General features: G+C 36.6%; 2 protein-coding genes and 3 non-coding genes across 5 annotated transcripts; 3 read left to right on the forward strand and 2 right to left on the reverse strand.

Moving 5' to 3' along the window:
• Window positions 1–3,026: 3,026 nt before the first annotated feature.
• Window positions 3,027–4,736, reverse strand: LOC145090011 (protein FAR1-RELATED SEQUENCE 12-like). Its single transcript, XM_079028371.1, has 3 exons — window positions 4,191–4,736; window positions 3,878–4,127; window positions 3,027–3,796 (listed from the first exon to the last, which is right to left on the reverse strand). Exons 1-3 carry the CDS (start codon window positions 4,734–4,736, stop codon window positions 3,027–3,029), a joined length of 1,566 nt encoding a protein of 521 aa, XP_078884497.1.
• Window positions 4,737–7,455: 2,719 nt separating this feature from the next.
• On the forward strand, window positions 7,456–7,528 carry TRNAK-UUU (transfer RNA lysine (anticodon UUU)). Its single transcript has one exon. It is a non-coding gene; the product is annotated as a tRNA-Lys (tRNA).
• Window positions 7,529–7,608: 80 nt separating this feature from the next.
• Window positions 7,609–7,681, forward strand: TRNAK-UUU (transfer RNA lysine (anticodon UUU)). The gene has a single exon. It is a non-coding gene; the product is annotated as a tRNA-Lys (tRNA).
• Window positions 7,682–14,743: 7,062 nt separating this feature from the next.
• Window positions 14,744–14,816, forward strand: TRNAK-UUU (transfer RNA lysine (anticodon UUU)). Its single transcript has one exon. It is a non-coding gene; the product is annotated as a tRNA-Lys (tRNA).
• Window positions 14,817–14,949: 133 nt separating this feature from the next.
• On the reverse strand, window positions 14,950–17,984 carry LOC145088311 (U-box domain-containing protein 14-like). The gene is made up of 4 exons (XM_079026577.1): window positions 17,564–17,984; window positions 16,871–16,987; window positions 16,368–16,781; window positions 14,950–16,245 (listed from the first exon to the last, which is right to left on the reverse strand). The coding sequence occupies exons 1-4, from the start codon at window positions 17,834–17,836 to the stop codon at window positions 15,175–15,177; spliced, it is 1,875 nt and encodes a 624-aa protein (XP_078882703.1). The 5' UTR covers window positions 17,837–17,984; the 3' UTR covers window positions 14,950–15,174.
• Between the last annotated feature and the right edge of the window lie 3,727 nt (window positions 17,985–21,711).

Genomic DNA, 21,711 nt, shown 5'->3' on the forward strand with positions numbered 1-21,711 from the left:
TGTGTATGGATAGGATTCTTGTAGGCGCTGATGGTGACAAGAACATAATAAAGGTCTAGTAAGTTGAAGGGTGGATTGGAATTGGAAGGCAGATGGAGTTGGGATCTTCGAATTTCAGCGACCGGTGATGGTGATGTGGTGTGGTATGTAGGGATGAGATGAGATGTTGCAAGATGTAAGGATGATTTCTTTTGATTGAGGGATGCGAAGTAGAAAACGATGGTAGTTGGTTGTGGATGGAGATGGGTTGCTTATGATTTGGTTTAAGTTTTCTTTTTTTATAATTTTGTTTATTTATATTATTATCATAACAATAACACATAAATTATAACAACTAAAAATAATTAAGAAAAACCAAACAATAGTGACTAGGCATCCACCTCACAACTTTTAGTACAACTTAACATTGAAACCTCTTATAAGGGGTTAAATGACCATTTCAACCGGTCACATTCAACTTCATTCCCTTAATGTGCAAAAAAAAAAAAGTTTAGTGATCGAAAAGTTTGATGGGCTAATATGACATTTGCCCAAAAAACTAACATAAGATGCTATTATAAAAAAATCATTACTTATCGTTAATAACATATATTCAGTTAGTTTTATATATTAACAAAATTTAATTTTGTTGCATAAATAATATAATTCTATTTTCTTATATAAATTAATAAAAACATATAATCTTATTTCATAAATAAATTATCAATCTTAAATAAAGATATTTGTCTGTACTCTCAACTGTCATCCACCGGTCAACACCCATATATCATGCTACATTTGTTTTTCCCGGAAAATTTTGTATTGTATTGATATGAATTTGGTGCTTCAAGCTCTTCCATGTCAAATAATAAACTCAAACACCCAATCTAATCATCCATTGATTTCTATAAAAAAAAAATGAAGGCAAACAGCCGGAGCTGATGCCTCGTTTCCAACCTCAACGACTAGCTGGAGACCTTTTCCCTTAATCGGATTCTTTCAAAACGAAAAAATGGAGATACCTTATGCGTTTGAACTCCAATCACCTAACAATCTATACTCGAACCGGAGATGCCTCCCCCTCCTAGTGACCGAGTAACCATCGCCAAAGATCGACTGCTCATTATTTGTTATAGATTACCACCATCGAGCCACTTCCTTCCTTCGATCCAGTTTCTTCGTCTCAGCCCAACTAAGGACCAAAGACCTTTTCCCCCTCTCTCGACGCCCACTTTCCCTCCCTTCCTCCTTCGCACCTTACAGTCGAATAGGAATGAGCGAAACTTTGCTGCTTCTTCACACCTTTGTCGCTTCGGTCTAGTCGACCCCGGAGACAATCTCGACCTGCAATTCGACCGACGAAGCCTTATGCTCAATTCTGCCAACGTTTTTGATTTTATCTATGTCGATTCCTTCGTGTTCGACTTCCTTCCGTTTGACAATCAGAGAAAAACGGGGGCATATGAGCCCTAATTTCATTAAGTTCGACCACTTAAACACAATCAGTATCTTACGAGATCCCTTTTTACATAAAAGCCCTAAATCATTTTGTGTTTACAAGGGAGAGAGAGAGAGAGAGAGAGAGAGAGAGAGAGGAGGGAGGGAGGAAAGGAAAGAGAGAGATAGAGAGAGACAGAGAGAAAGAGAGAGAGAGAGAGAGGGAGAGATACATATTTTTTTTAATTATAAAAGTATTTAAATAAATTAAAAAAAATGAAAAAAACAAAATCTAAGGGCAAAATCGTCATTACAAAAAAATTTAAAGTAAATTGAACCGAAGTGGTAAGAAAATTAAAACCTTTGGACCATAAGTGCTAGTCCAAACTTGTTTGGCCCAAAGTGGCAATTTCAATCTAACCACAGGGACCATTCTTGCAATTTTGTCATTTTGAAACTAGAATAAAAACAATGTGTCATTTTTTTCTTACATTATCAGTAGACAAAATTGCAAATTTGGTCCCTGTGGTATGTCAAAACTAGCATGTTTGGTCCAAAATGGGTTTGGCTTGCAAAGATGGTCCAATAGTTTCTATTTGTTGCGAGTTTAGTCCAATGGCTTAACAACCGTTACCAAGCTCCCGTTAATTTACCCATGCCCCTCTCACTTAAGGGTATTTTAGTCCATTCATCTAGCCCCTTTATTATTTAGTCCATAAAGAGACTACAACGTCTCTATTCTCGTCTCCAACAACAAGCCCTAACTATCACTCCCTCTCTGATTTCATCTTCTCCATCAATCACCCCCCTATGATTTCATCTTCTCCATCGACAATGGTGATGTGCTTCTGCAGAAAGTGGGCGATAGTTCGGACATCGTGGACAGATAACAACCCAGGGTGCCGATTTTGGGGATGTCCTGACCCGGTAAGTGTGTTAAACTTTATTTTGAAGACTGCTCCCTGATGATCTAATGTTTCTTTCTTCTTTTTTTTTTCAAGAGTTCATCATGTGGGTTTATTGGGTGGTATGATGAACCCATGTGTGCTCGTTCCAAAGTTATAATACCAGGGCTGCTTAGGACAATCAATAAGCTACGAAAAGCAATGGATGATATCAAAGAACAAGCAAGCAAGCATGAAAAAGCAATGGAGAAGATCAAAGAACAAGCAACTATGTTGAAGTATTACCTAGTCTATAGTTGGATTTTTTTTGTTGTTGTGTTGGTGTTCTTGTTGTAAGTCCACGGGTTGATTGTGGTTATCTTTTGTAATAGGATAGGGGTATATGTGTCTGGTTTTTAATGCTTTTTTGCTAATGTGGAACATTGTTGTAATGCAAAGTAATGGTTAATGAAAATTTGGTATCTATTGACCAATTATGGATTTGTTCTATTGTTCATACATAACCTTCTAAAGATAACATATAATGCATCCATATGTAGTTAACACAAAAGCATACTAAAGACATAATACTTATTACCATCTTCAAAATACATGTCATAAGTTAATTGAAAACAAAGTTATTGCAACAAAAGACATCCTCCATCTAGGAATCAAACCAAAGTTGTTCAATACAGTCAAACCAAAAGACAAAACCAACATAGACCATCAAGTCCCTCCCTGACCTTTGCATGTCCTGGAGTTGTGCCCTTTGTTTCCACACTTACTACAAGCCACACTAACAAACTTTCTTGTTAGTTTCCCACTACCATGTGGACCATGACCATGAATCTCACTAGGACCCACATCTGACCTTTGACTCTGACTTTGACTCTTGCTTTGACTTTTCTCCTCCATGGATTGCCTTCTCTTCCTCTTGGATCTCCCAGGTTGATTACGATGTAGGGGAGGTGTGATCTGCATTGGACACTCACTTCTAGGCCACAGTGCCCGACCTTTAATTAGTTCCACCTTGTACCCATATGCAGTTTTCCAAGTTTGTAGCCAGTGCACCTTGTGGACATAAGTATGGAGCTCGTGTACACCCTCACCATGATCTGCTTTGTTATACAACACAGAAATCATATGTCTGCAAGGGATACCTATTAATTCCCATTTCCTGCAGATGCATACCCTTTCATGCATATCAACAACATGTTGATCATTCCATGGGCCTTTGACTTGGTATTTTTCATCACCACACCATTCTGCAATGTACTGAGTAGCAGCTGCTTCATTCTTCTCCATGATCTTTGTTGCTATTGGGGTGAGTGGGCCTACACACTTTTGTTGCACCTTGAGGACATTGCATATCCTCTTCATCATATATTCCCTAATAAACTCCAAGCAGCTAATAATTGGTTTGTCTCTCCCATCAACTAGCTTGCCATTAAACACCTCACAAAGGTTGTTTAACAACATGTCTGTGGTTGCTCTCCCTGTATAGAAAAGGGTAAAAGTGTCATAATGTTATGTGAAGGGTAAAATGGTAAAAGGGTAAAAGGGTCATAATAGCTTACCTGTGAAATGGCTTTTTGCCCAATGTTGTGGTGGTATTGACTTCAACCATTCATATGCTGATTTGTCATATAAACTGAATTGGTGCATGAAATGGTTAAACTCTGTCACTGTTGTAGCTGTGGCACAATCCCAAAGGTGATCTTTATATTCCTTAGTTCTCCATTGTTTTTTCATGTTCTCATGTATATGTCTGAGACAGAACCTATGCTTAGCACATGGGAACAGTTGACTAACTGCTTGTAGCAAACCCTGGCAACAAATTAGACATGATTAACAAATAAACATTAAAACTAATAAATAAACAACCATTACCTTTTGTCTGTCACTAACAAAAGTGAAATTAGACATAGCATGTAGATCCAAGTCATCACCAAGACATTCAAGGAACCACTTCCAAGATTCACAGTTTTCAATCTCTACAATGGCATATGCAAGTGGGTATATGCCATTGTTGGAATCTAATCCAACTGCATTTAAGATCAGGCCTGGATAAGGGCCTTTCATATGAGCCCCATCTAGCCCCAAGAAATCTCTTAAACAAGCTTTGAATCCCTTCTTCATCCCCCCTAGACAAACATAGATTCTTTTGAAACATCTTGAAGTGCAATTCACCAAATTAGATTCTGAAACATCTCCAAGTTCTAATTTGACTGTGGTATCAGGATTGGTTGACTGCAACTCAAGGATATAGTCTCTCAAAACTTCATACTGTTTTTTGTAATCACCCACTACAATCTTTTTTGCATATGCTTTAGCTCTAAAAACTTTATGGATTGAGAAACCCACTCCATACTTCTTCTGTAATTGTTCTTGGAGAGCTTTAACCGGGATAGTAGGGTTGGATTCTACCTGATCCATGATTTGTTTGGACATAAACTTCGTTGTTGCAACTCTCACCTTCCTTGTATTCATACAAGTGTGTTTGTCTTCATATGTTTTAATGTACTAGCTACTTGCATCTGTAAACCTCAAAGCATGTAACATCCAAGGACAAGAAGAATTTGCTTTTTCCTGACTTGTCCCACCTTGTTTGTCCTTTTCTTTACTTTTCCCTTTAATTTTCCCTTTACTTTTTTCAGTTTGGGTAGGTCCACCAACTCCATCATTAGTAAATGCCACAACTCCATTACATATGGCCCTCAATCTGGATTTGTCATTTTTTTTAAATGCAATATTCTTTTTTGTTTCCAATGCATGCATTTTGATTTTCTCTTTCAACTCCTGCTTACTGTTATACTTTTGACCTATTTTAAAATGACACTTATGAACCTCACCTAAAGAACAACTTTTTTCCTTACTTAGTTGTTTCAAAACTGCTCTTCTCTTCCTGTCCTGATTAGAATCCTCATCCATGGAATGAAAAGCATCATTGTCAATGACATCTAACTCATCTGCTTCTTCATCACTCTCATGTTGTCTAGGATTCCTAGCCCTTTTATCTAAGAACTCTACTTCTGTATCAATGCTCGTGTTAAAATCCCTCATATCAGCTTCAACATCTTCAATTACATTATCTTCATCCACCCAATAATCACTATCATCACTATCATCTTCCTGCTCTGTTTCACTTCTTTCTTTACTTTCAACCTCACTTACATTTTCTTTTCCACTACTATCCATGTTAGATTGAGGTTGGTTTTCACTTCCATCTTGGACAAAAGCATCAGTTTGATAGTCAAAATCCCAAAAGTCATTCATCTGAGGTTGGTTTTCTTCATCCATCCGAGCTTGGTTTTCTTCATCCATTTGAGATTGGTTTTCTTCATCCATCTGAGGTTCATTGACATCATGCATGTCAGTGCCATTGACTCCATCAACATTGCTTTGTAGTATTTGTTGGTAGAGTCCAATATCAAAATCAGTAGCTACCTCAACAAAGTCTTTGGCTATCTGCTCAGTCTCACAAATATCATCAAAGTATATTTTCTTACTGCAAGATGCCATCACTCCATCCTTGCTCATACCCCTTCTCCTATTATATCCATGTGATAAGGATGCGACTTGAACTATTTCATTGACTTGGATTTCAGGTTGGTTTGCTTGAGTGGGCACCACATCAACTAAATTATCAGTAGGTGTAGTCATCACAGGTGTTTCCTTTGATTGGTCATCAGGAGCTTCATCAATCTGTTGCACATCCTCATGTGGTTCATCTAATTGTACAAGAGTAACCTTGGTAACAGGCTTAGGATTCAAGAAATAGGTGAGTAGTCTTGTTTCACCATGTTCTGTGTATACCTTCATCACTTTGTTCTCACTGACATATTGAGAAAAGTTTGCAACATCTTGATCATTTCCTAAAGGGCGAAGACCAAAGTGGAAGTCTCCACCAGGCATAAGAAAATGGTAGTATATAACAGGAGGAACCCCATATCTAAAACCCTTCATGATTGCATCGAGCTCATGAACTAAAAACTCATCTATGTCTACCATGTCAACATAGTTTACAGTTCCATCAATGTAACGGACATCAGGGTACTTGGTGAACTCACCTCCATGGTACAACTTAATGGTAAACAATGTTGGGTGTCCATCTTCAAAACAAGAAAAAAAACACCTCAGTTGGACTTACTTAAAAAAATCAAGAAATCAAAAGATGAAAAAGGGCAAATTACGTTCCATAAACAACCTTGGGGTTGAAGGGTGTGTTTAACAACCTTACGTGCCACATTGGTATGTTCATCCACCGATAATCTCTACAAATCGCAGCTTAACTAACAGAACTGATTTTGTGTCTAGGGCTTTTATTGATCTTGGTAAAGAATGACGGTCTATTTTATTGAGGAGGAGACGAACTGTTTTTATTGAGCTTTAGCGGGAACGGTTACAGGGATGAATGGACTAAAATACCCTTAAGTGAGAGGGGCATGGGTAAATTAACGGGAGCTTGGTAACGGCTGTTAAGCCATTGGACTAAACTCGCAACAAATAGAAACTATTGGACCATCTTTGCAAGCCAAACCCATTTTGGACCAAACATGCTAGTTTTGACATACCATAGGGACCAAATTTGCAATTTTGTCTTATCAGTATTACAATTGATCATTTATTCATTTATAATACGAAATTTAATAGGTTATTTAGACTACATGATCCTGAATAAATTATCGACTCTTACTACAACATAATACAATTGTTATTTCATATATAAAGATTACTTATAAATACATTGTTGTCTAATATCTATACGAATATGTTTGATTTTCTGTTGAAAAACACTTTTAGCTTTTTCCCCAATCGCTTTGAAGATTTTAGATAACCCTGAACAAAAAAAGGTGTAAAATTTGTCATAATCGGTTAAATGAATTGCCACCGTAACTATGTTTGTTTGTACTATATTTCATGTTCATTCCATCTTCACTTTATTAACCTCACATTCGTTTCTTCTAAATCAAATAATGAAGCTGCGTTACTTCAATATATCCATCTTATAAACATCATATTAGTTTCTTTAAAATGTAAAATAGTTTTTTTTTTTTTTTTTTAATGAGTAAAATATAAACTTGATTGAAAAGAAAGTTAAATATTTATACGAGGTAAAGAAAATTAAAATACTTTCTAAACCACATAAATAAAAGCCGTTCTAGCTCAGTTGGTAGAGCGCGTGGCTTTTAACCACGTGGTCGTGGGTTCGAGTCCCACGGATGGCGGTGCATAAAACAATTTTATTTTTATGTTTTAAAAAAGATTAATGATGACTTATAAAATTTCTAAACTACCGTTTCAAGATGCCGTTCTAGCTCAGTTGGTAGAGCGCGTGGCTTTTAACCACGTGGTCGTGGGTTCGAGTCCCACGGATGGCGGAGTCGTTTTTTTTCCCCTCAAGTTTCAATGCCTATTGCCTCCCCAATCTCTTTCTTAACTGCAAATAAAAACATATAAACTGTTGCTTCAACTTGACAATTGCAGATTTGATGTAAACTTCCATTTTTCTTCCCCAAACTGGATATATAAGCCAGTGTTTGAATGGAATTTAATTGACTTCAACTTTAACTAGTGATTATAGATAGATCCAAGGAAAGTGATAAATAAATGCAAGTTTTTTTTTCCTATCTACTAAAAGAGAAACCTTATGACGTCATCTTAAATAATCTGGACCATTGATTGTATTTCAATCTTATTTTTTTCACCCTTAGATCAAATTGCTGACATCATCTTCCCCATATGGAATGTATTTAATTCCAATAAATGCTTTCCAATCATCAATTAATAACTTACATTCATTGAAATTGAATGTATTTAATTCCAATGAAATTTTTCCATATTTTACATCTTGAATTTTCAGTTAAGAAGATTTTAAAAGCCGTTTATATTAGTAACCATTAATATAAAATCTTTTTTTATTAGGAAATCATTAATACCGAAAAATTATATTCAAATTATCACATACATATACGATTCATCATTGAATCCGAGACTCACATTTATTTTCAATCGTTTCTTTTCTTCAAACCTTCTCCTACAACATCGTTAATATTGCTTATAACTTCCATCATCATTCTCTATTATAAACATTCACTCTTGTGCGCTAGAAGGTCAGTACCTTCTTTCGCTTTTTATATTTTTTTTCGATTATTTTTTGTTCCTATATCAAATGTATGTATTCATATATTTCGATTTTCTTTATCACAAATTACATGAAATCAGTTAACTACTTTTCTGAAACTTTTCAAATAAACATGAAAAGATATTAGGTACCTTTAACAAAACAAAAATTAACTACCTTTGGAACTGACATTAATTTCGAAAATATTACTTTTATATATTAGAGATGATTATGATTTTTTTTTTAATTTTTATGTCATAAGAATCCGGTTAATTTTGGCATGATTTTAAAATATCATTGAAATTATTATGTTTTTGTATATCATATCAACCTACTTTTTTATCTTTGTATAGTAACAATAAAATTTATGAATTTACACAACAAATATAGATATTTCAAATTTTGTAATATTATTATACCTTACAAAATACAACTCCCTCCAAAATAAATTTTCGACAGTTTAAATTTGTATTTTCTTTATATAATTTTTTTTTAATGATCCTGATTTTTTTTTTCCAAAAGTATATCAAACGTTTACGTCTTAGATAATGCTGCCTTATTATAATTATTATTTTCCAAAAGTATATCCGTTTAATGAGGAATTTGATATAATAAAGGAAGTGAATGTTAATTAAAATGAGATTATATATTCCATAATTATTACATGAGTTTATTAAAAAAATTAATATCAAGATGTAAACATTAAACATTTTTAAAGTGAAATTTCGGAATACATACAAACGATGATGTTGTACAATGAAATATAAAATTGAATATACCGAAAAAAACACTATTAAAGCAATCAATCTTGAAAATAACATAGTTATAAAAAATTATAAAGTAAGATAAAAATTATAAGATATTAGGAGATTTGTAATAAGTACATTTAGTAAAAGCGTTACGGTTATTAGAAAAAATAAGACCGTTAAGATTAGTGAAAATACAATATATAAACTAAATTATCACAATAGTAATGAAATGTCATTATTTGATATTTCATATAATTGACAGATGTATCAAATTACATTGATGATATACTAAAATTATTCAAAGTTGCGCCAAAACTAATGCAAAGTTCTTGCGAACACTAAATAAATAAGAACAAACATAAAAGCTAGCATTTATATTTATAATCAATTTAAAATAAACCAATCATGATTTATAAAAGAATCTCCATTGATGATATACTAAAATTAAATCTATATAACATTTAACATTTTATAAATTATATTACATAACTTTATTTGAATAAATGAAGTAGTTGTCAATATTTAATGCAATAGAAAAAACGGTATATTTGTTGTCAATATATGTTTACATTAGGTAACATTATTATGCAAGGAACGTCTAATTAAAATGCTTATAAATATATAAATATCATAACTATATGAAACGAGGAAAGTCGTTCAACTAATAAAATAAAAAATGATGTCTACAAAGAGATCTTTCAATGATTATATATATTTATCGTTTTTAATGTATTTTCTACACATTTCAATAATAACAATAACCATATATTTTTTTATACTCATTATACAATATCTATAAACGATTATATGTTTTTTTTATGCGCTTCCCGCGTTTAACGCGGGCTATAATCTAGTTAATATACTATTTTAGGTTTAAGATTAATCTAAAACTTCAATTGCCATTATTTGTATAGGTATTATAAAGATTAATAGAGTTTCAAATCACTTAAATTAAATGGATCATTCCGTTTAATCGATCTAATTAAATTGATTATTTGGATTGAAATTTTAATTTTTTTTTTCGACAAATCAATCCATTTAAATATTATATATTTATTGTTGAAAAATATATATTTATTTATTACATTTAGTGAATATTTGTTATTATTTAATTATAAATTTATATTATTAATTGTATCTAAACAATGACAACCTTAATTCCAATTTATAAACTCCGTTATCATAACGTTCCATTATCTAATATCCTTAAGAACATTTAGAGTGCGTTTAGTTGCAGAAAAATAGACCATTTTCCGGAAAAAATTTCCAAAAAAATGAGAATTTTGAAAACACGTTTAGTTCGTCTATTTTTCTAAATTTTTCCGGATTATGAAAATTTTCCGTTTTCTAAAATTACAAAGAAGTTGGAAAATTTTGGAAAACCGATAATCATTGTTTTCTATATTTTTCTAATTCCAAAATTTTTCTAAAATATAAGCACACACCCACTCTCATCCCATTTACCTCTACCTACCCTCACCTTAACAACCCCCCCCCCCCCCCCACACACACACACACATACATACCCACCCCCACACACACCCACCCGCACACACAAACACACACCAACCCACAAACACACACACACACCCACACACACACACCCAGCCGCACACACAAACACACACCAACCCACAAACACACACACACTGACTCGCACACACACATACATACCCACCAACGCAACCCCCCCCCCCCCCACACACACACACACACAAACACACTTACACACATACCCACCCACACCCCCACAAACACATCCCCCCCCACACACACACAAACCCACACCTACCCCCACCCCACCCTCACAGACACACACCCACACCCACACACACACAAACGCACACCTACCCCCCCCCCCCACACACACACACACACAAACACACACTCGCACCCCCACCCACCCAACACCACCACCACAATCACCGACCTACCATCACCATCACCACCACCACCACCAATAACCCGTCACTAGCACCACCACCCCCGTTGTCGCCGCCATAACCACCATTGACACAATTGCTGCCGCCGCCACCATCGCCTGTCATCACCACCGTCGTCGCCGACCCGCTACCGTCACCACCCCCACCTACTGTACCCTACCACTGCTGCCGTTTTCTAAAAATGAAAACCGATAGAAAAATACACATCTAAACACGTTTTCTAATTTTCTAAAACTGAAAATGAAAAATGAATAAGTTTAACTAAACGTCTTTTCTAAATTTTTCAATGAAAAATGAAAAGCGAAAAACGAAAATCGAAAAGGGAAAACAAAAAACGGAAAATAAAAATTGTTTTTCCGTAACTAAACGCAGCCTTAGGATGCGTTTAGTTACGGAAAAATAGGCCGTTTTCAGGAAAAATTTTCCAAGAAAAATGAGAATTTTGAAAACGCGTTTAGTTCGTTTATTTTTCTAAATTTTTCACGGAAAATGAAAATTTTCCGTTTTCTAAAATTACAAAGAAGTTGGAAATTTTTGAAAAACTGATAATTATTGTTTTCCATATTTTTCTAATTTCAAAATTTTTGTAAAATATAAACACACACCCACTCTCACCCCATCCACCTCTACCTACCCCCACTTTAACACCCCCACTCACACACACACACACACATACATACCCACCCACCCCCACACACCCACACCCGCGTGCGCACGCACACACACACACACACCAACCCACAAACACATACACATACATACCCACACCCACACATACTCACCCACAAACACACACACACATACATACCCACACATACATACACCCACCCACAAACACACACACACACACACATACATACCCACCAACGCACCCACACACACACACACAAATACACTCACACACATACCCACCCACCCACACACAAACCTACACCTACCCCCACCCTCACAGACACACACAGACCCACACACATACAAACCCACACCTACCCCCACCCCCACCCTCACAGACACACACACACAAACCCACGCCTACCCCCACAAAAACACACACACACACACAAACACACACTCGCACCCCCACCCACCCAACACCACCACCACAATCACCGACCTACCATCACCATCACCACCACCACCACCAATAACCCGTCACTAGCACCACCACCCCCGCTGCCGCCGCCATCACCACCATTGACATAATTGCTGCCGCCACCACCATCGCCTGTCATCACCACCGCCGCCGCCGACCCGCTACCGTCACCGCCCCCACCTACTGTACCCTACCACTGCTGCCGTTTTCTAAAAATGAAAACTGATAGAAAAATACACATCTAACCACGTTTTCTAATTTTCTAAAACTAAAAATGAAAAATGAATAAGTTTAACTAAACGTCTTTTCTAAATTTTTCAATGAAAAATGAAAAGCGAAAAACGAAAATCGAAAAGAGAAAATAAAAATTGTTTTTCTGTAACTAAACGCAGCCTTAGGATGCGTTTAGTTGCGGAAAAATAGGCCGTTTTCAGGAAACAAATTTCAAGAAAAATGAGAATTTTGAATACGCGTTTAGTTCGTTTATTTTTCTAAATTTTTCACGGAAAATGAAAATTTTCCGTTTTCTAAAATTACAAAGAAGTTGGAAATTTTTGAAAAACTGATAATTATTGTTTTCCATATTTTTCTAATTTCAAAATTTTTGTAAAATATAAACACACACCCACTCTCACCCCATCCACCTCTACCTACCCCCACTTTAACACCCCCACCCACACCCACACACATACATACATACCCACCCCCCCCCCCCCCCACACACACACACACCCACACCCGCGTGCGCGCGCGGACACACACACACACACCAACCCACAAACGCACACACATACATACCCACACCTACACACACTCACCCACAAACACACACACACACATACATACCCACACATACATACACCTACCCACAAACACACACACATATACATACCCACCAACGCACCCACACACACACACATACCCACCCACACACACACAAACCTACACCTACCCCCACCACCACCCTCACAAACACACACAGACCCACACACATACAAACCCACACCTACCCCCACCCCCACCCTCACAGACACACACACCCACACACACACAAACCCACGCCTACCCCCACAAAAACACACACACACACAAACACACACTCGCACCCCCACCCACCCAACACCACCACCACAATCACCGACCTACCATCACCATCATCACCACCACCACCACCACCACCACTAACCCATCACTAGCACCACCACCACCACCACCACTGCCGCCGCCATCACCACCACTGACACAATTGCCGCCGCCGCCACCATCGCCTGTCATCACCACCACCGCCGCCGACCCGCTACCGTCACAGCCCCCACCCACACCCTACCACCGCTACCGTTTTCTAAAAATGAAAACTCATAGAAAAATACACATCTAAACACGTTTTCTAATTTTCTAAAACTGAAAATGAAAAATGAATAAGTTTAACTAAACGCGTTTTCTAAATTTTTCAATGAAAAATGAAAACGAAAATTGAAAAGGGAAAACGAAAAACCGAAAATAAAAATTGTTTTTCCGTAACTAAACGCAACCTTAACCTTTCAAAAATATTTTCACCAATTAAACAATTTGCAATGTAAGCCATGCTCTTATGAACAATTTTATAAATATTTGGAATGTAATCCAATATTTTTCAAAACATAAAAGAGTCGCCAATAAACAATCTTTTCATATTAAAAACAGAACCAAATGTTTGCAATGCAATCCAAAATTTTAAAACGCGACTCATCTATCTTGAAACCTCCTGTTTGTGACCTTGATCCATCATCTTCTTTTACATCAACCATTATTCGTAGTGCATGTCCTTTCAAATTTATGTCATGGAACCACAAATCAAGAAAAGTAATTATAAGAGGATCAAGCATTAATAAAAAAAAAATCAGCAATGTATATGCATAAATTTGAGATGCAAAAATTGGATTTCAGGAAGCATCAAAGAAATCTCCACTTAATCATTCAAAGTCAGCAATGTATAAATTTCAGCAACAAATCAAGAATGTATAAACTTCAGCAACGAATCTACAAAAAAAAAAAAAAATCAGAACTGTTGATGGCGGCATCATTGGCTGCAAGGATGCAATACAAAGGCGACAGTGGCTTTGGGGAAGGAGAGAGTGACAATGACAACTCCTATACTACTCAACTATCCTGATCATATGCATCCATGCCCTCCTATGTGAGGTCATGCCCTCAATATGGTGCTCAGGTAGCGAATTTACAATGTTTGTTATCACTTTAAGTTTTAAATTTAGTGGTAGAGTCAATTTGATTTTCACATAATGCCTTAGATATGTCTAGGCTAGACTTGTCCACAAGAAATATATCGAATACACATCTAATAAGTGGAGTGATTAGGCTTTCCAGTAACAGAAAGACTTGGACAAACTTCAACTGAAACATCACATATAAGTAACTACCCACAACTTGTAAGTTGAGCTTTGTATTACAAAAGTTTAGTATAGCAACACCATCTATTTCTTTGTGGAGGTAAAACTAAATGATACAATTTATCACCGACTGCAACTGTACAGCTAGCCGTTCTAGCTCAGTTGGTAGAGCGCGTGGCTTTTAACCACGTGGTCGTGGGTTCGAGTCCCACGGATGGCGATTACTACTTGTTTCCTTTTTATTAAGAAGAAAGAAATTTTTTATACTACTGATTACTCTTCGTTTTCTTTTCTTCTAACAAAGAAGAAATTATATGAAAATGAGTTTCTTATATAATATAATAGTAGAACAATTAAAACAACACTGATCACTTGATCATTACAAACTTCAAACAGCATAGACATAATATCCATACATGATAGTGATGATACACCATCTCCTACACTCTATTTTGTTACAATTGATTGATTATTCATAAATTATTCTTTTATACATAAAGGGAAGAGATTTCCATGTAATGTAAATGAATATAATAACTTCATTATACATACAAAAACAAAAAAGATCAAGATCAAGATCATCCAATTACAGTACTAGTTTCAACCGATTCAATTCGTTGAAGAAGTTCCAACACACTTCCAGCCTTCCTCTTGGCTCTTTCAGTCCCATTCTCAGACAACTCCTTCAAAACCTCTTCAGCTCCAAGCTCCTTCATCATCTTCAAAGACCTAACATCACCTGCACACAAAGACCACAAAACCGCCGACCCATTTTCCCTATTCCGGGCTGACCCGGTCCGTATCACCTCCACCAAAACCCCCATCGGTTCAGCCTCAGCAATCGCCATCTTCCCTTCCTGATGACTCGCCAATATAGCCAAAATAGCCAAACCCTCATCCATCATCCCACTACTCGCATCCTTCAGCAACCCCATCAATGGTGTCACAATCCCTGCCCGAACTGCCCGAACTTTATTCCCTTGGTAAATACAAAGGTTAAAAATAGCAGTCGCAGCATCTTTCTTCCCTCGTGGGGTCCCTTCTTGAAGCAACTCAATCAACGGCGGAATCGCACCGGCGGCTCCGATCGCCACCTTGTTTTCGTCCACCACCGAGAGGCTGAAGAGAGTGGCGGCAGCGTTCTCACGCGCCTCCGTACTCCCGGTTTTCAAAACATCAACAATTTCCGGAATTGCCCCTACACTTACAATAATCCCTTTGTTTGCTTCATTGATTGATAGATTCAAAAGGGCAGTGACTGCGTGTTCTTGTGTCCGCGTATCGGGTGATGATAAGAGCTCCACAAGCAGCGGGATTGCACCCGCCTCTGCGATACACACGCGGTTATCCGCGTTTCTTTTGGCTAATAATCTGAGCTCACCGGCTGCTGATCTTTGTTCATCAGAATCCCCGATTACAAGCTTTTGGAGCAACGACCCGATCACGGTCCGATCGCATTCCGATCCGGGTCGACCCGGTTTCTGGTTTGATTTCGGGAGCTCGATTCCATTACTATCACACCATAGAGCAATTAGACTTTTCAACACATAGTTTGGTGTTAATGCTGTGTGTAGTAATGTTTGTTGAGTTTTTGGGCATGTTTTGTGCCCTGCATCTAGCCATTTCTGAATAGACGATCTCTCATACGTCTGTATGGATTAATACACATATATATATATATATATATATATATATATATATAAGTTAAATTACTATTATAGGTGATAAAACAAAGTACATTGCTATTATTGGTAAGTTATGGTATTGGTACCTGTCCGGTTGACACAATCACGGGGTCTTTCATTAATTCAAGAGAAATCGGGCACCGGAAATCATCTGGAATGACAGGAGATCGATGCCTCATGATGCTCTTTTCTCCCTCTGAGATATCAACTTCAGGGTTTCCTTTCATTACACAATCTTTGATATTTTTGAGAAGAAATGACATCATTTCAAACCGATCTTCATGGTATCCACCAGTTGATATGACCATATCATGAATAGCAAGTGATTCCTTTTTTAAATCGTTAATTGTAGTAAGATGTAGTTTTTCTGATAGTCTTTTGATTGTTTCAGGATCTATATCGTTTCCCTTACTTGCCATGGTTAAATCTCTCTGAAGCTGTAAATCGGGTGAATCCATTCGCGCTTTTGCTCTTTTAAATTGTACGTGCACAAGTTCAATCTGAAGAAACAAAATGGGATTCTTGTTAGTTATTTGAGTTGAATGAAAACGCATAAAGAGTTATTTATTTTAATTTGAAAGAAAGAGACCTGTTCGTGAACTTCTTCAGATAAATCTAGCTTATTGTAATGGATTTGGTTAAGTGCCTCTTCAATCTGTGTTGTTACTACATGAAACTTGCCTGCGGTTTTGTCAATTTGAAGCGCCTGTCACATATGTAACACCAAACGAGTTTGTTATAACTTATAAACCATGGATTTTGACAAATTATTATACATGTTTGATGATCTCTACTTCAAAGTAAGATTGGGTTTGATTTATTTGACTTCAAAACAGGTAACAAGTCAAAATCTTATACAAATTTCATGAATCTTGAATAATGGACCAAATCTAATCATGGTTTGCTTTAATTTTTCCAATAACAACTTATATAACACCTACAAACATAAACCATAAAATGTAAGCATTCTTATTATGCATAAATCAAAATACATTCTCACTAATCATGAGATCATAGTCTTTGTAGTCTTGTCCCATTGATCAATTGTTATGATTTCACCAAATCGTAACATAAATAATCGTTTTTGTACATGTAACAACTAGTCTCAAACACACAAACAATCGTTATACCAACAAAAATATGAATTAGGTAAAAGATAAGATAAAAACAGATTTTGAATGACACCCAACAATCCGATCATGCTCAATTATAATTCCCACTTACAGAAATGGCTTCAGATTATAATGATCGCACAAATTGAACAAGAAGTTGTGAAAATTACCTGAAAAATCTTGCTGCCATCATTGACTGATTTGAGGAGTTCAAAAGCCAATTTCAAAGCGATTCTCAAACTCTGTAACCCCTTAAGATCACCATCATCAAGTTTTTGTTCGTTGTCTTTGAGTTCCTCAAACAAAGGGCTCAAAAGCTTCACCCTTCTCATCAAATTCCCATACATCTTCCGTAGAGCGTTTCTGCACTCGGGTAACCCTGAAATTTCCCTGACCAAGTCAACCAGTTGACTCACCAAATCTCCCTCTTCTTGATCGGCCATTATTGGGCCACCAAACCCACACACAAATGAAGCTCAAAGATATCCTTTCTTTCTCAAAGAACAGAAGAACACGAACTGCGTTTGAATTACAATTGGGGTTTTAGTGAATTCTCGAATAGAGTCGTTATAGTCGAGACGATTTCGGGGCTTATAGAAAAATAATGGTGGAACCCCTAAAAGCGTGTTATCTGACGCTTGATTATTGCGTATTGCCAGTCATTTGGTTATTTGAGGTAGCTTGGTAATTGAAAGAAAGACAGGAAGTTTATCTTACGAATAAGACAAAACTGCAAAAATGGTCCTGTGGTATGCATTTTTTTGGTGTTTTAGTTCAAATCACGATTTTTTTGGATTGGTGGTCCTTTTGAGCTAGTTTCATTGCGTTTTTTGTCCCTGTGAATAGTGAAATGACTGTAATACCCTTGGGGTATTTATTTTCCATTTTTAAATTCATTTTTTTCTAATTTAATAATTATTTATTCATTTTAATTATTAAAAAAATAAGAGGGCCCACCTCTCTCTCTCTCTCTCTCTCTCTCTCTCTCTCATTTACAACCAAGAATCCCTATCGCCTTCATAGCCAAATCACTTCAAAATTCCCTAAATCACATTCATATCGGGTTGAAGATGGTGGCCCTGATCAAAATTCCTAAATCACATTCAAAAAATACCTAAATCACATTCATATAAAAAATCCCTAAATCACATTCATTGCTTCAGTAATCCCACCATCAAAAATGGTGGCCTCGATCAAAATTGTGTAAGTAATCACCAAAGGTTTACAGTTATCCTCCAGTAGCTTATCCTCCAGTTGGCTGAATCGATTTGACGAAGGATCTGAAAACGGAGGATTTAAAACGTCTTTGAGCTCAAGAGAAAGAAGAAGTAGAAGAAAAGCACAGAAACAGAGTAATAAACCCTAGTTGTTTTCACTCCTTTAATTTCAATGTTAATTCCAAAAAACTGCAATTGCTACTCCCATTGTTGTTCTGGAACGATTTTTTCGTGTTTATCTTGCTTCTATAAGACGAATTCTGACTGAAATTCGAAGCAAATATGTGCGATGTTGTTTAGAAAGATTACTAATTTCATGAACAGATTACGGAACAATTAGCTTGGAGAACGATATCCTCACCCTAAATGCAATTCGCACCTTCCTTCTGAGACAGAAGAAGCGCAGGAGCTGAAGGCGGTGACAAGCTCGAAGATGGTTGAAGCATCAAAGGTGATGGCAATATGGTTGCTCCGTTGCTCCTCTCGGCTGCTTTCCCCTTTTGTTGTCGGCTGTGGAGGTGGGTAGCACACGAAGTGAACGCAGGGTGTTTGGGCTATTTGATCGACGGGAAAGAAAATGAAGGAGGAAAGGAGTTGCAGAGGTGAGGGAAGCCACCAGTTCCTCTTCCCTTGCTGGTGGTATCCAAGAGAGAGAGAGAGAGAGAAAGAGAGAGAGGTGGGTCCTCTATTATTTTTTTAATTGTTAAAATAAATAAATATTAAGTTTAAAAAAAATGAAAGAAAAATGAAAAATAAATACCCCAAGGGTATTATAGTCATTTCAATTTTCGGAGGGACCATTTTCACATACAAACCACTCCAAAAGGACTACGAAACCAAAAAAGTCACTGTTTAGACTAAAACCCCAAAATTTTGCATACCACATGGACCATTTTTGCAATTTTGTCTACGAATAATAGGATAAAGTTTATTTTGGGGACTTTGACTAATCTAACCTTATAAATGACTATTTTGATAAAATGACCCGATTTATTTATTTATTTTGTAGAACACATGAATACCGGAGCATGATTATGGAATACCTCTTTTTTTTTTTTTTTTTTTTTTTTTTTTTTTTTTTTTTTAACATGTGGTTCTTCTTTTAGTATAAATTCTAGTTTTATATAATATATAAGTTTTGCTATAAGTTTTGGTTTTATAAAAGACTAAACTGCAAATTTGGTTCATGTAGTTATCAAAATAATATGGATAGAGTTCAAAATCTTTTCAACTTACACCATCGGTCCAAAATCATATATTTTTTTGTGGATATGGTCTCTATCAAACTTAAAATGACGATTATACCCTTTTAATTTTCTTTTTACATTTTTTTTTATGTTTCAACCTTTATTTTAATATTTTTGATAATTAAAAAAAAATAAGAAAAACCCACCCTACCCCATTTCACCGAACCCCCGGCCCCTATCTCTCTCACTCTCTCTCTCTCTCTCTCACACACACACACACACACTCACATACACATACACACAACTCCTATTCATCGTCTTCTCCAAACCCACACCCCCTGTTTTCCCTCCTGTTGGAAACGTCCCCCATAATGCACACTAAACCTAGGTACATCTTTCCTTCCCTCAACTATCAATCTCTCCTGCATCGTGACCCACCTCCAAACCCTTCTTTCTCTCCTCCTTTTTTATGATGGATCGAAGATTGAAAGAAAAGAGTGACAAGCGATTGAATGAGGCAAGAGATAGAGATCAAGTGAGAGAAAATGATGGAAGGCAACGAGGATGCCATTGACGGAGGCAATGGTGGCCGGAGAAGACGGTGACGACGGAGTTCAAGCTTGGACAGAACACATGTCTCTCGTCCAGCAACAAAAATCAACCTTCTTGCTCTCGTTCCTTTCTTCTGAAAACCGGTTCACACTCAACCGGTACCCCTCCAAGAAACGCAACCCCCTTTTTCTTCCTCAAAATCGATCGTTGTTCTGCACTAGGTTTGTTCCTTCTTGTCTAAAAATCGATTACACAAAACAAATGCAACCTCTCTCGGTGTTCCTTTTCCTTGCTCAAGAATTGATTAGCAACCTTCCTTCTTCTCTAGATCGATTAATCACCAATTTTTTTTTCTTTTCCTTCCTTGGTTTGATCAAACTGATTTTCTGGTGGATAACAGAGGTATAAGGTGGTTGATAGTGATGGTATTGGTTATGTTTTGGTGCGTTATAGTGGTGATAAAAAGGAGGCATAAGGGTGGTTTATTGTGGTTAAGTTTAGGCTGTAATGGTGGGATTATAGTTGAGGTTGAAGATGCGTGAAAAAGGATAAGGTCAACGGTCGTGTTCATGGGTGTCTCCGGTGGTGACTGGTGGCTTATTTGGGATGTGGTAGTGATGGGTGGTTTTTGAGTTTGGATTTGGAGAAGGGATGAGGTCGTGAAGGTAGTGGTGGATGCTTCATACATGGAGGATATGAGAGAGAGAGAGGTGGGATGGCATAGGTAGGTATTTTTATTTTTTTTAATTATTCTGATATTAGGAAAATATTTAAAAAATGTAAAAACCAAATTAAAAGGGTATAATCATCATTTTAAGTTTGGCAGAGAGCATATCCACAAAAAAAATCCGATTTTGGACTGATGACGCAAGTTGAAAAGATTTTGGACTTTATCCACATTTTTTTGATAACCACAGGGACCAAATTTGCAGTTTAGTCTTTATAAAATGTAAAATGCAATTAAAATCAACAAACAACTAATAAATACATAAACTAACGAATACGTCTTTAAGTGATTACAAATATAATGTTCAAATAATCTTTGTACCCCAAAAATCTTCGCTAGTCATTTTCGATAACCCATAGCCCATGGACTGGTTTTACCTCTATAAAAATCAATTTCCCGGTGATCAACGCCTTTAGGACCAACAAAAAAACACCCCACAATCCCCTCTGATGTCAATCTATTGTGGTGTGTATGGGGCCTTTTCGAGGGTCATGTTGAAGCTCTCAAGTGAGATTAAATCAGTTGGTTCGGTACCCCAGTAGTTGATGCAGACTCTCATAGCTATAAACCAATCCTCATTTTTTGAATAGTAGTCTCCCTTCAAATGACTATCGTATATAGTCATTTTGAATGTC

The sequence above is a fragment of the Lactuca serriola genome, chromosome 2, assembly GCF_051521515.1.
Source record: "Lactuca serriola cultivar US96UC23 chromosome 2, Lser_US96UC23_V15, whole genome shotgun sequence".
Taxonomy (NCBI): Eukaryota; Viridiplantae; Streptophyta; class Magnoliopsida; order Asterales; family Asteraceae; genus Lactuca; species Lactuca serriola.

Bases quoted from the DNA above. Each gene is read 5' to 3' on its own strand.
- LOC145090011 (XM_079028371.1), bottom strand. From the start codon at position 4,736: ATGGATCAGGTAGAATCCAACCCTACTATCCCGGTTAAAGCTCTCCAA. The intron at 4,128-4,190 runs GTAATGGTTGTT...ATTTGTTGCCAG, and splicing joins TTGTTAGTGACAGACAAAAG to GGTTTGCTACAAGCAGTTAG. The intron at 3,797-3,877 runs GTAAGCTATTAT...TTTTCTATACAG, and splicing joins GGCAAAAAGCCATTTCACAG to GGAGAGCAACCACAGACATG.
- LOC145088311 (XM_079026577.1), bottom strand. From the start codon at position 17,836: ATGGCCGATCAAGAAGAGGGAGATTTGGTGAGTCAACTGGTTGACTTG. The intron at 16,988-17,563 runs GTAATTTTCACA...CATATGTGACAG, and splicing joins ATGGCAGCAAGATTTTTCAG to GCGCTTCAAATTGACAAAAC. The intron at 16,246-16,367 runs GTACCAATACCA...TAATCCATACAG, and splicing joins TGATTGTGTCAACCGGACAG to ACGTATGAGAGATCGTCTAT.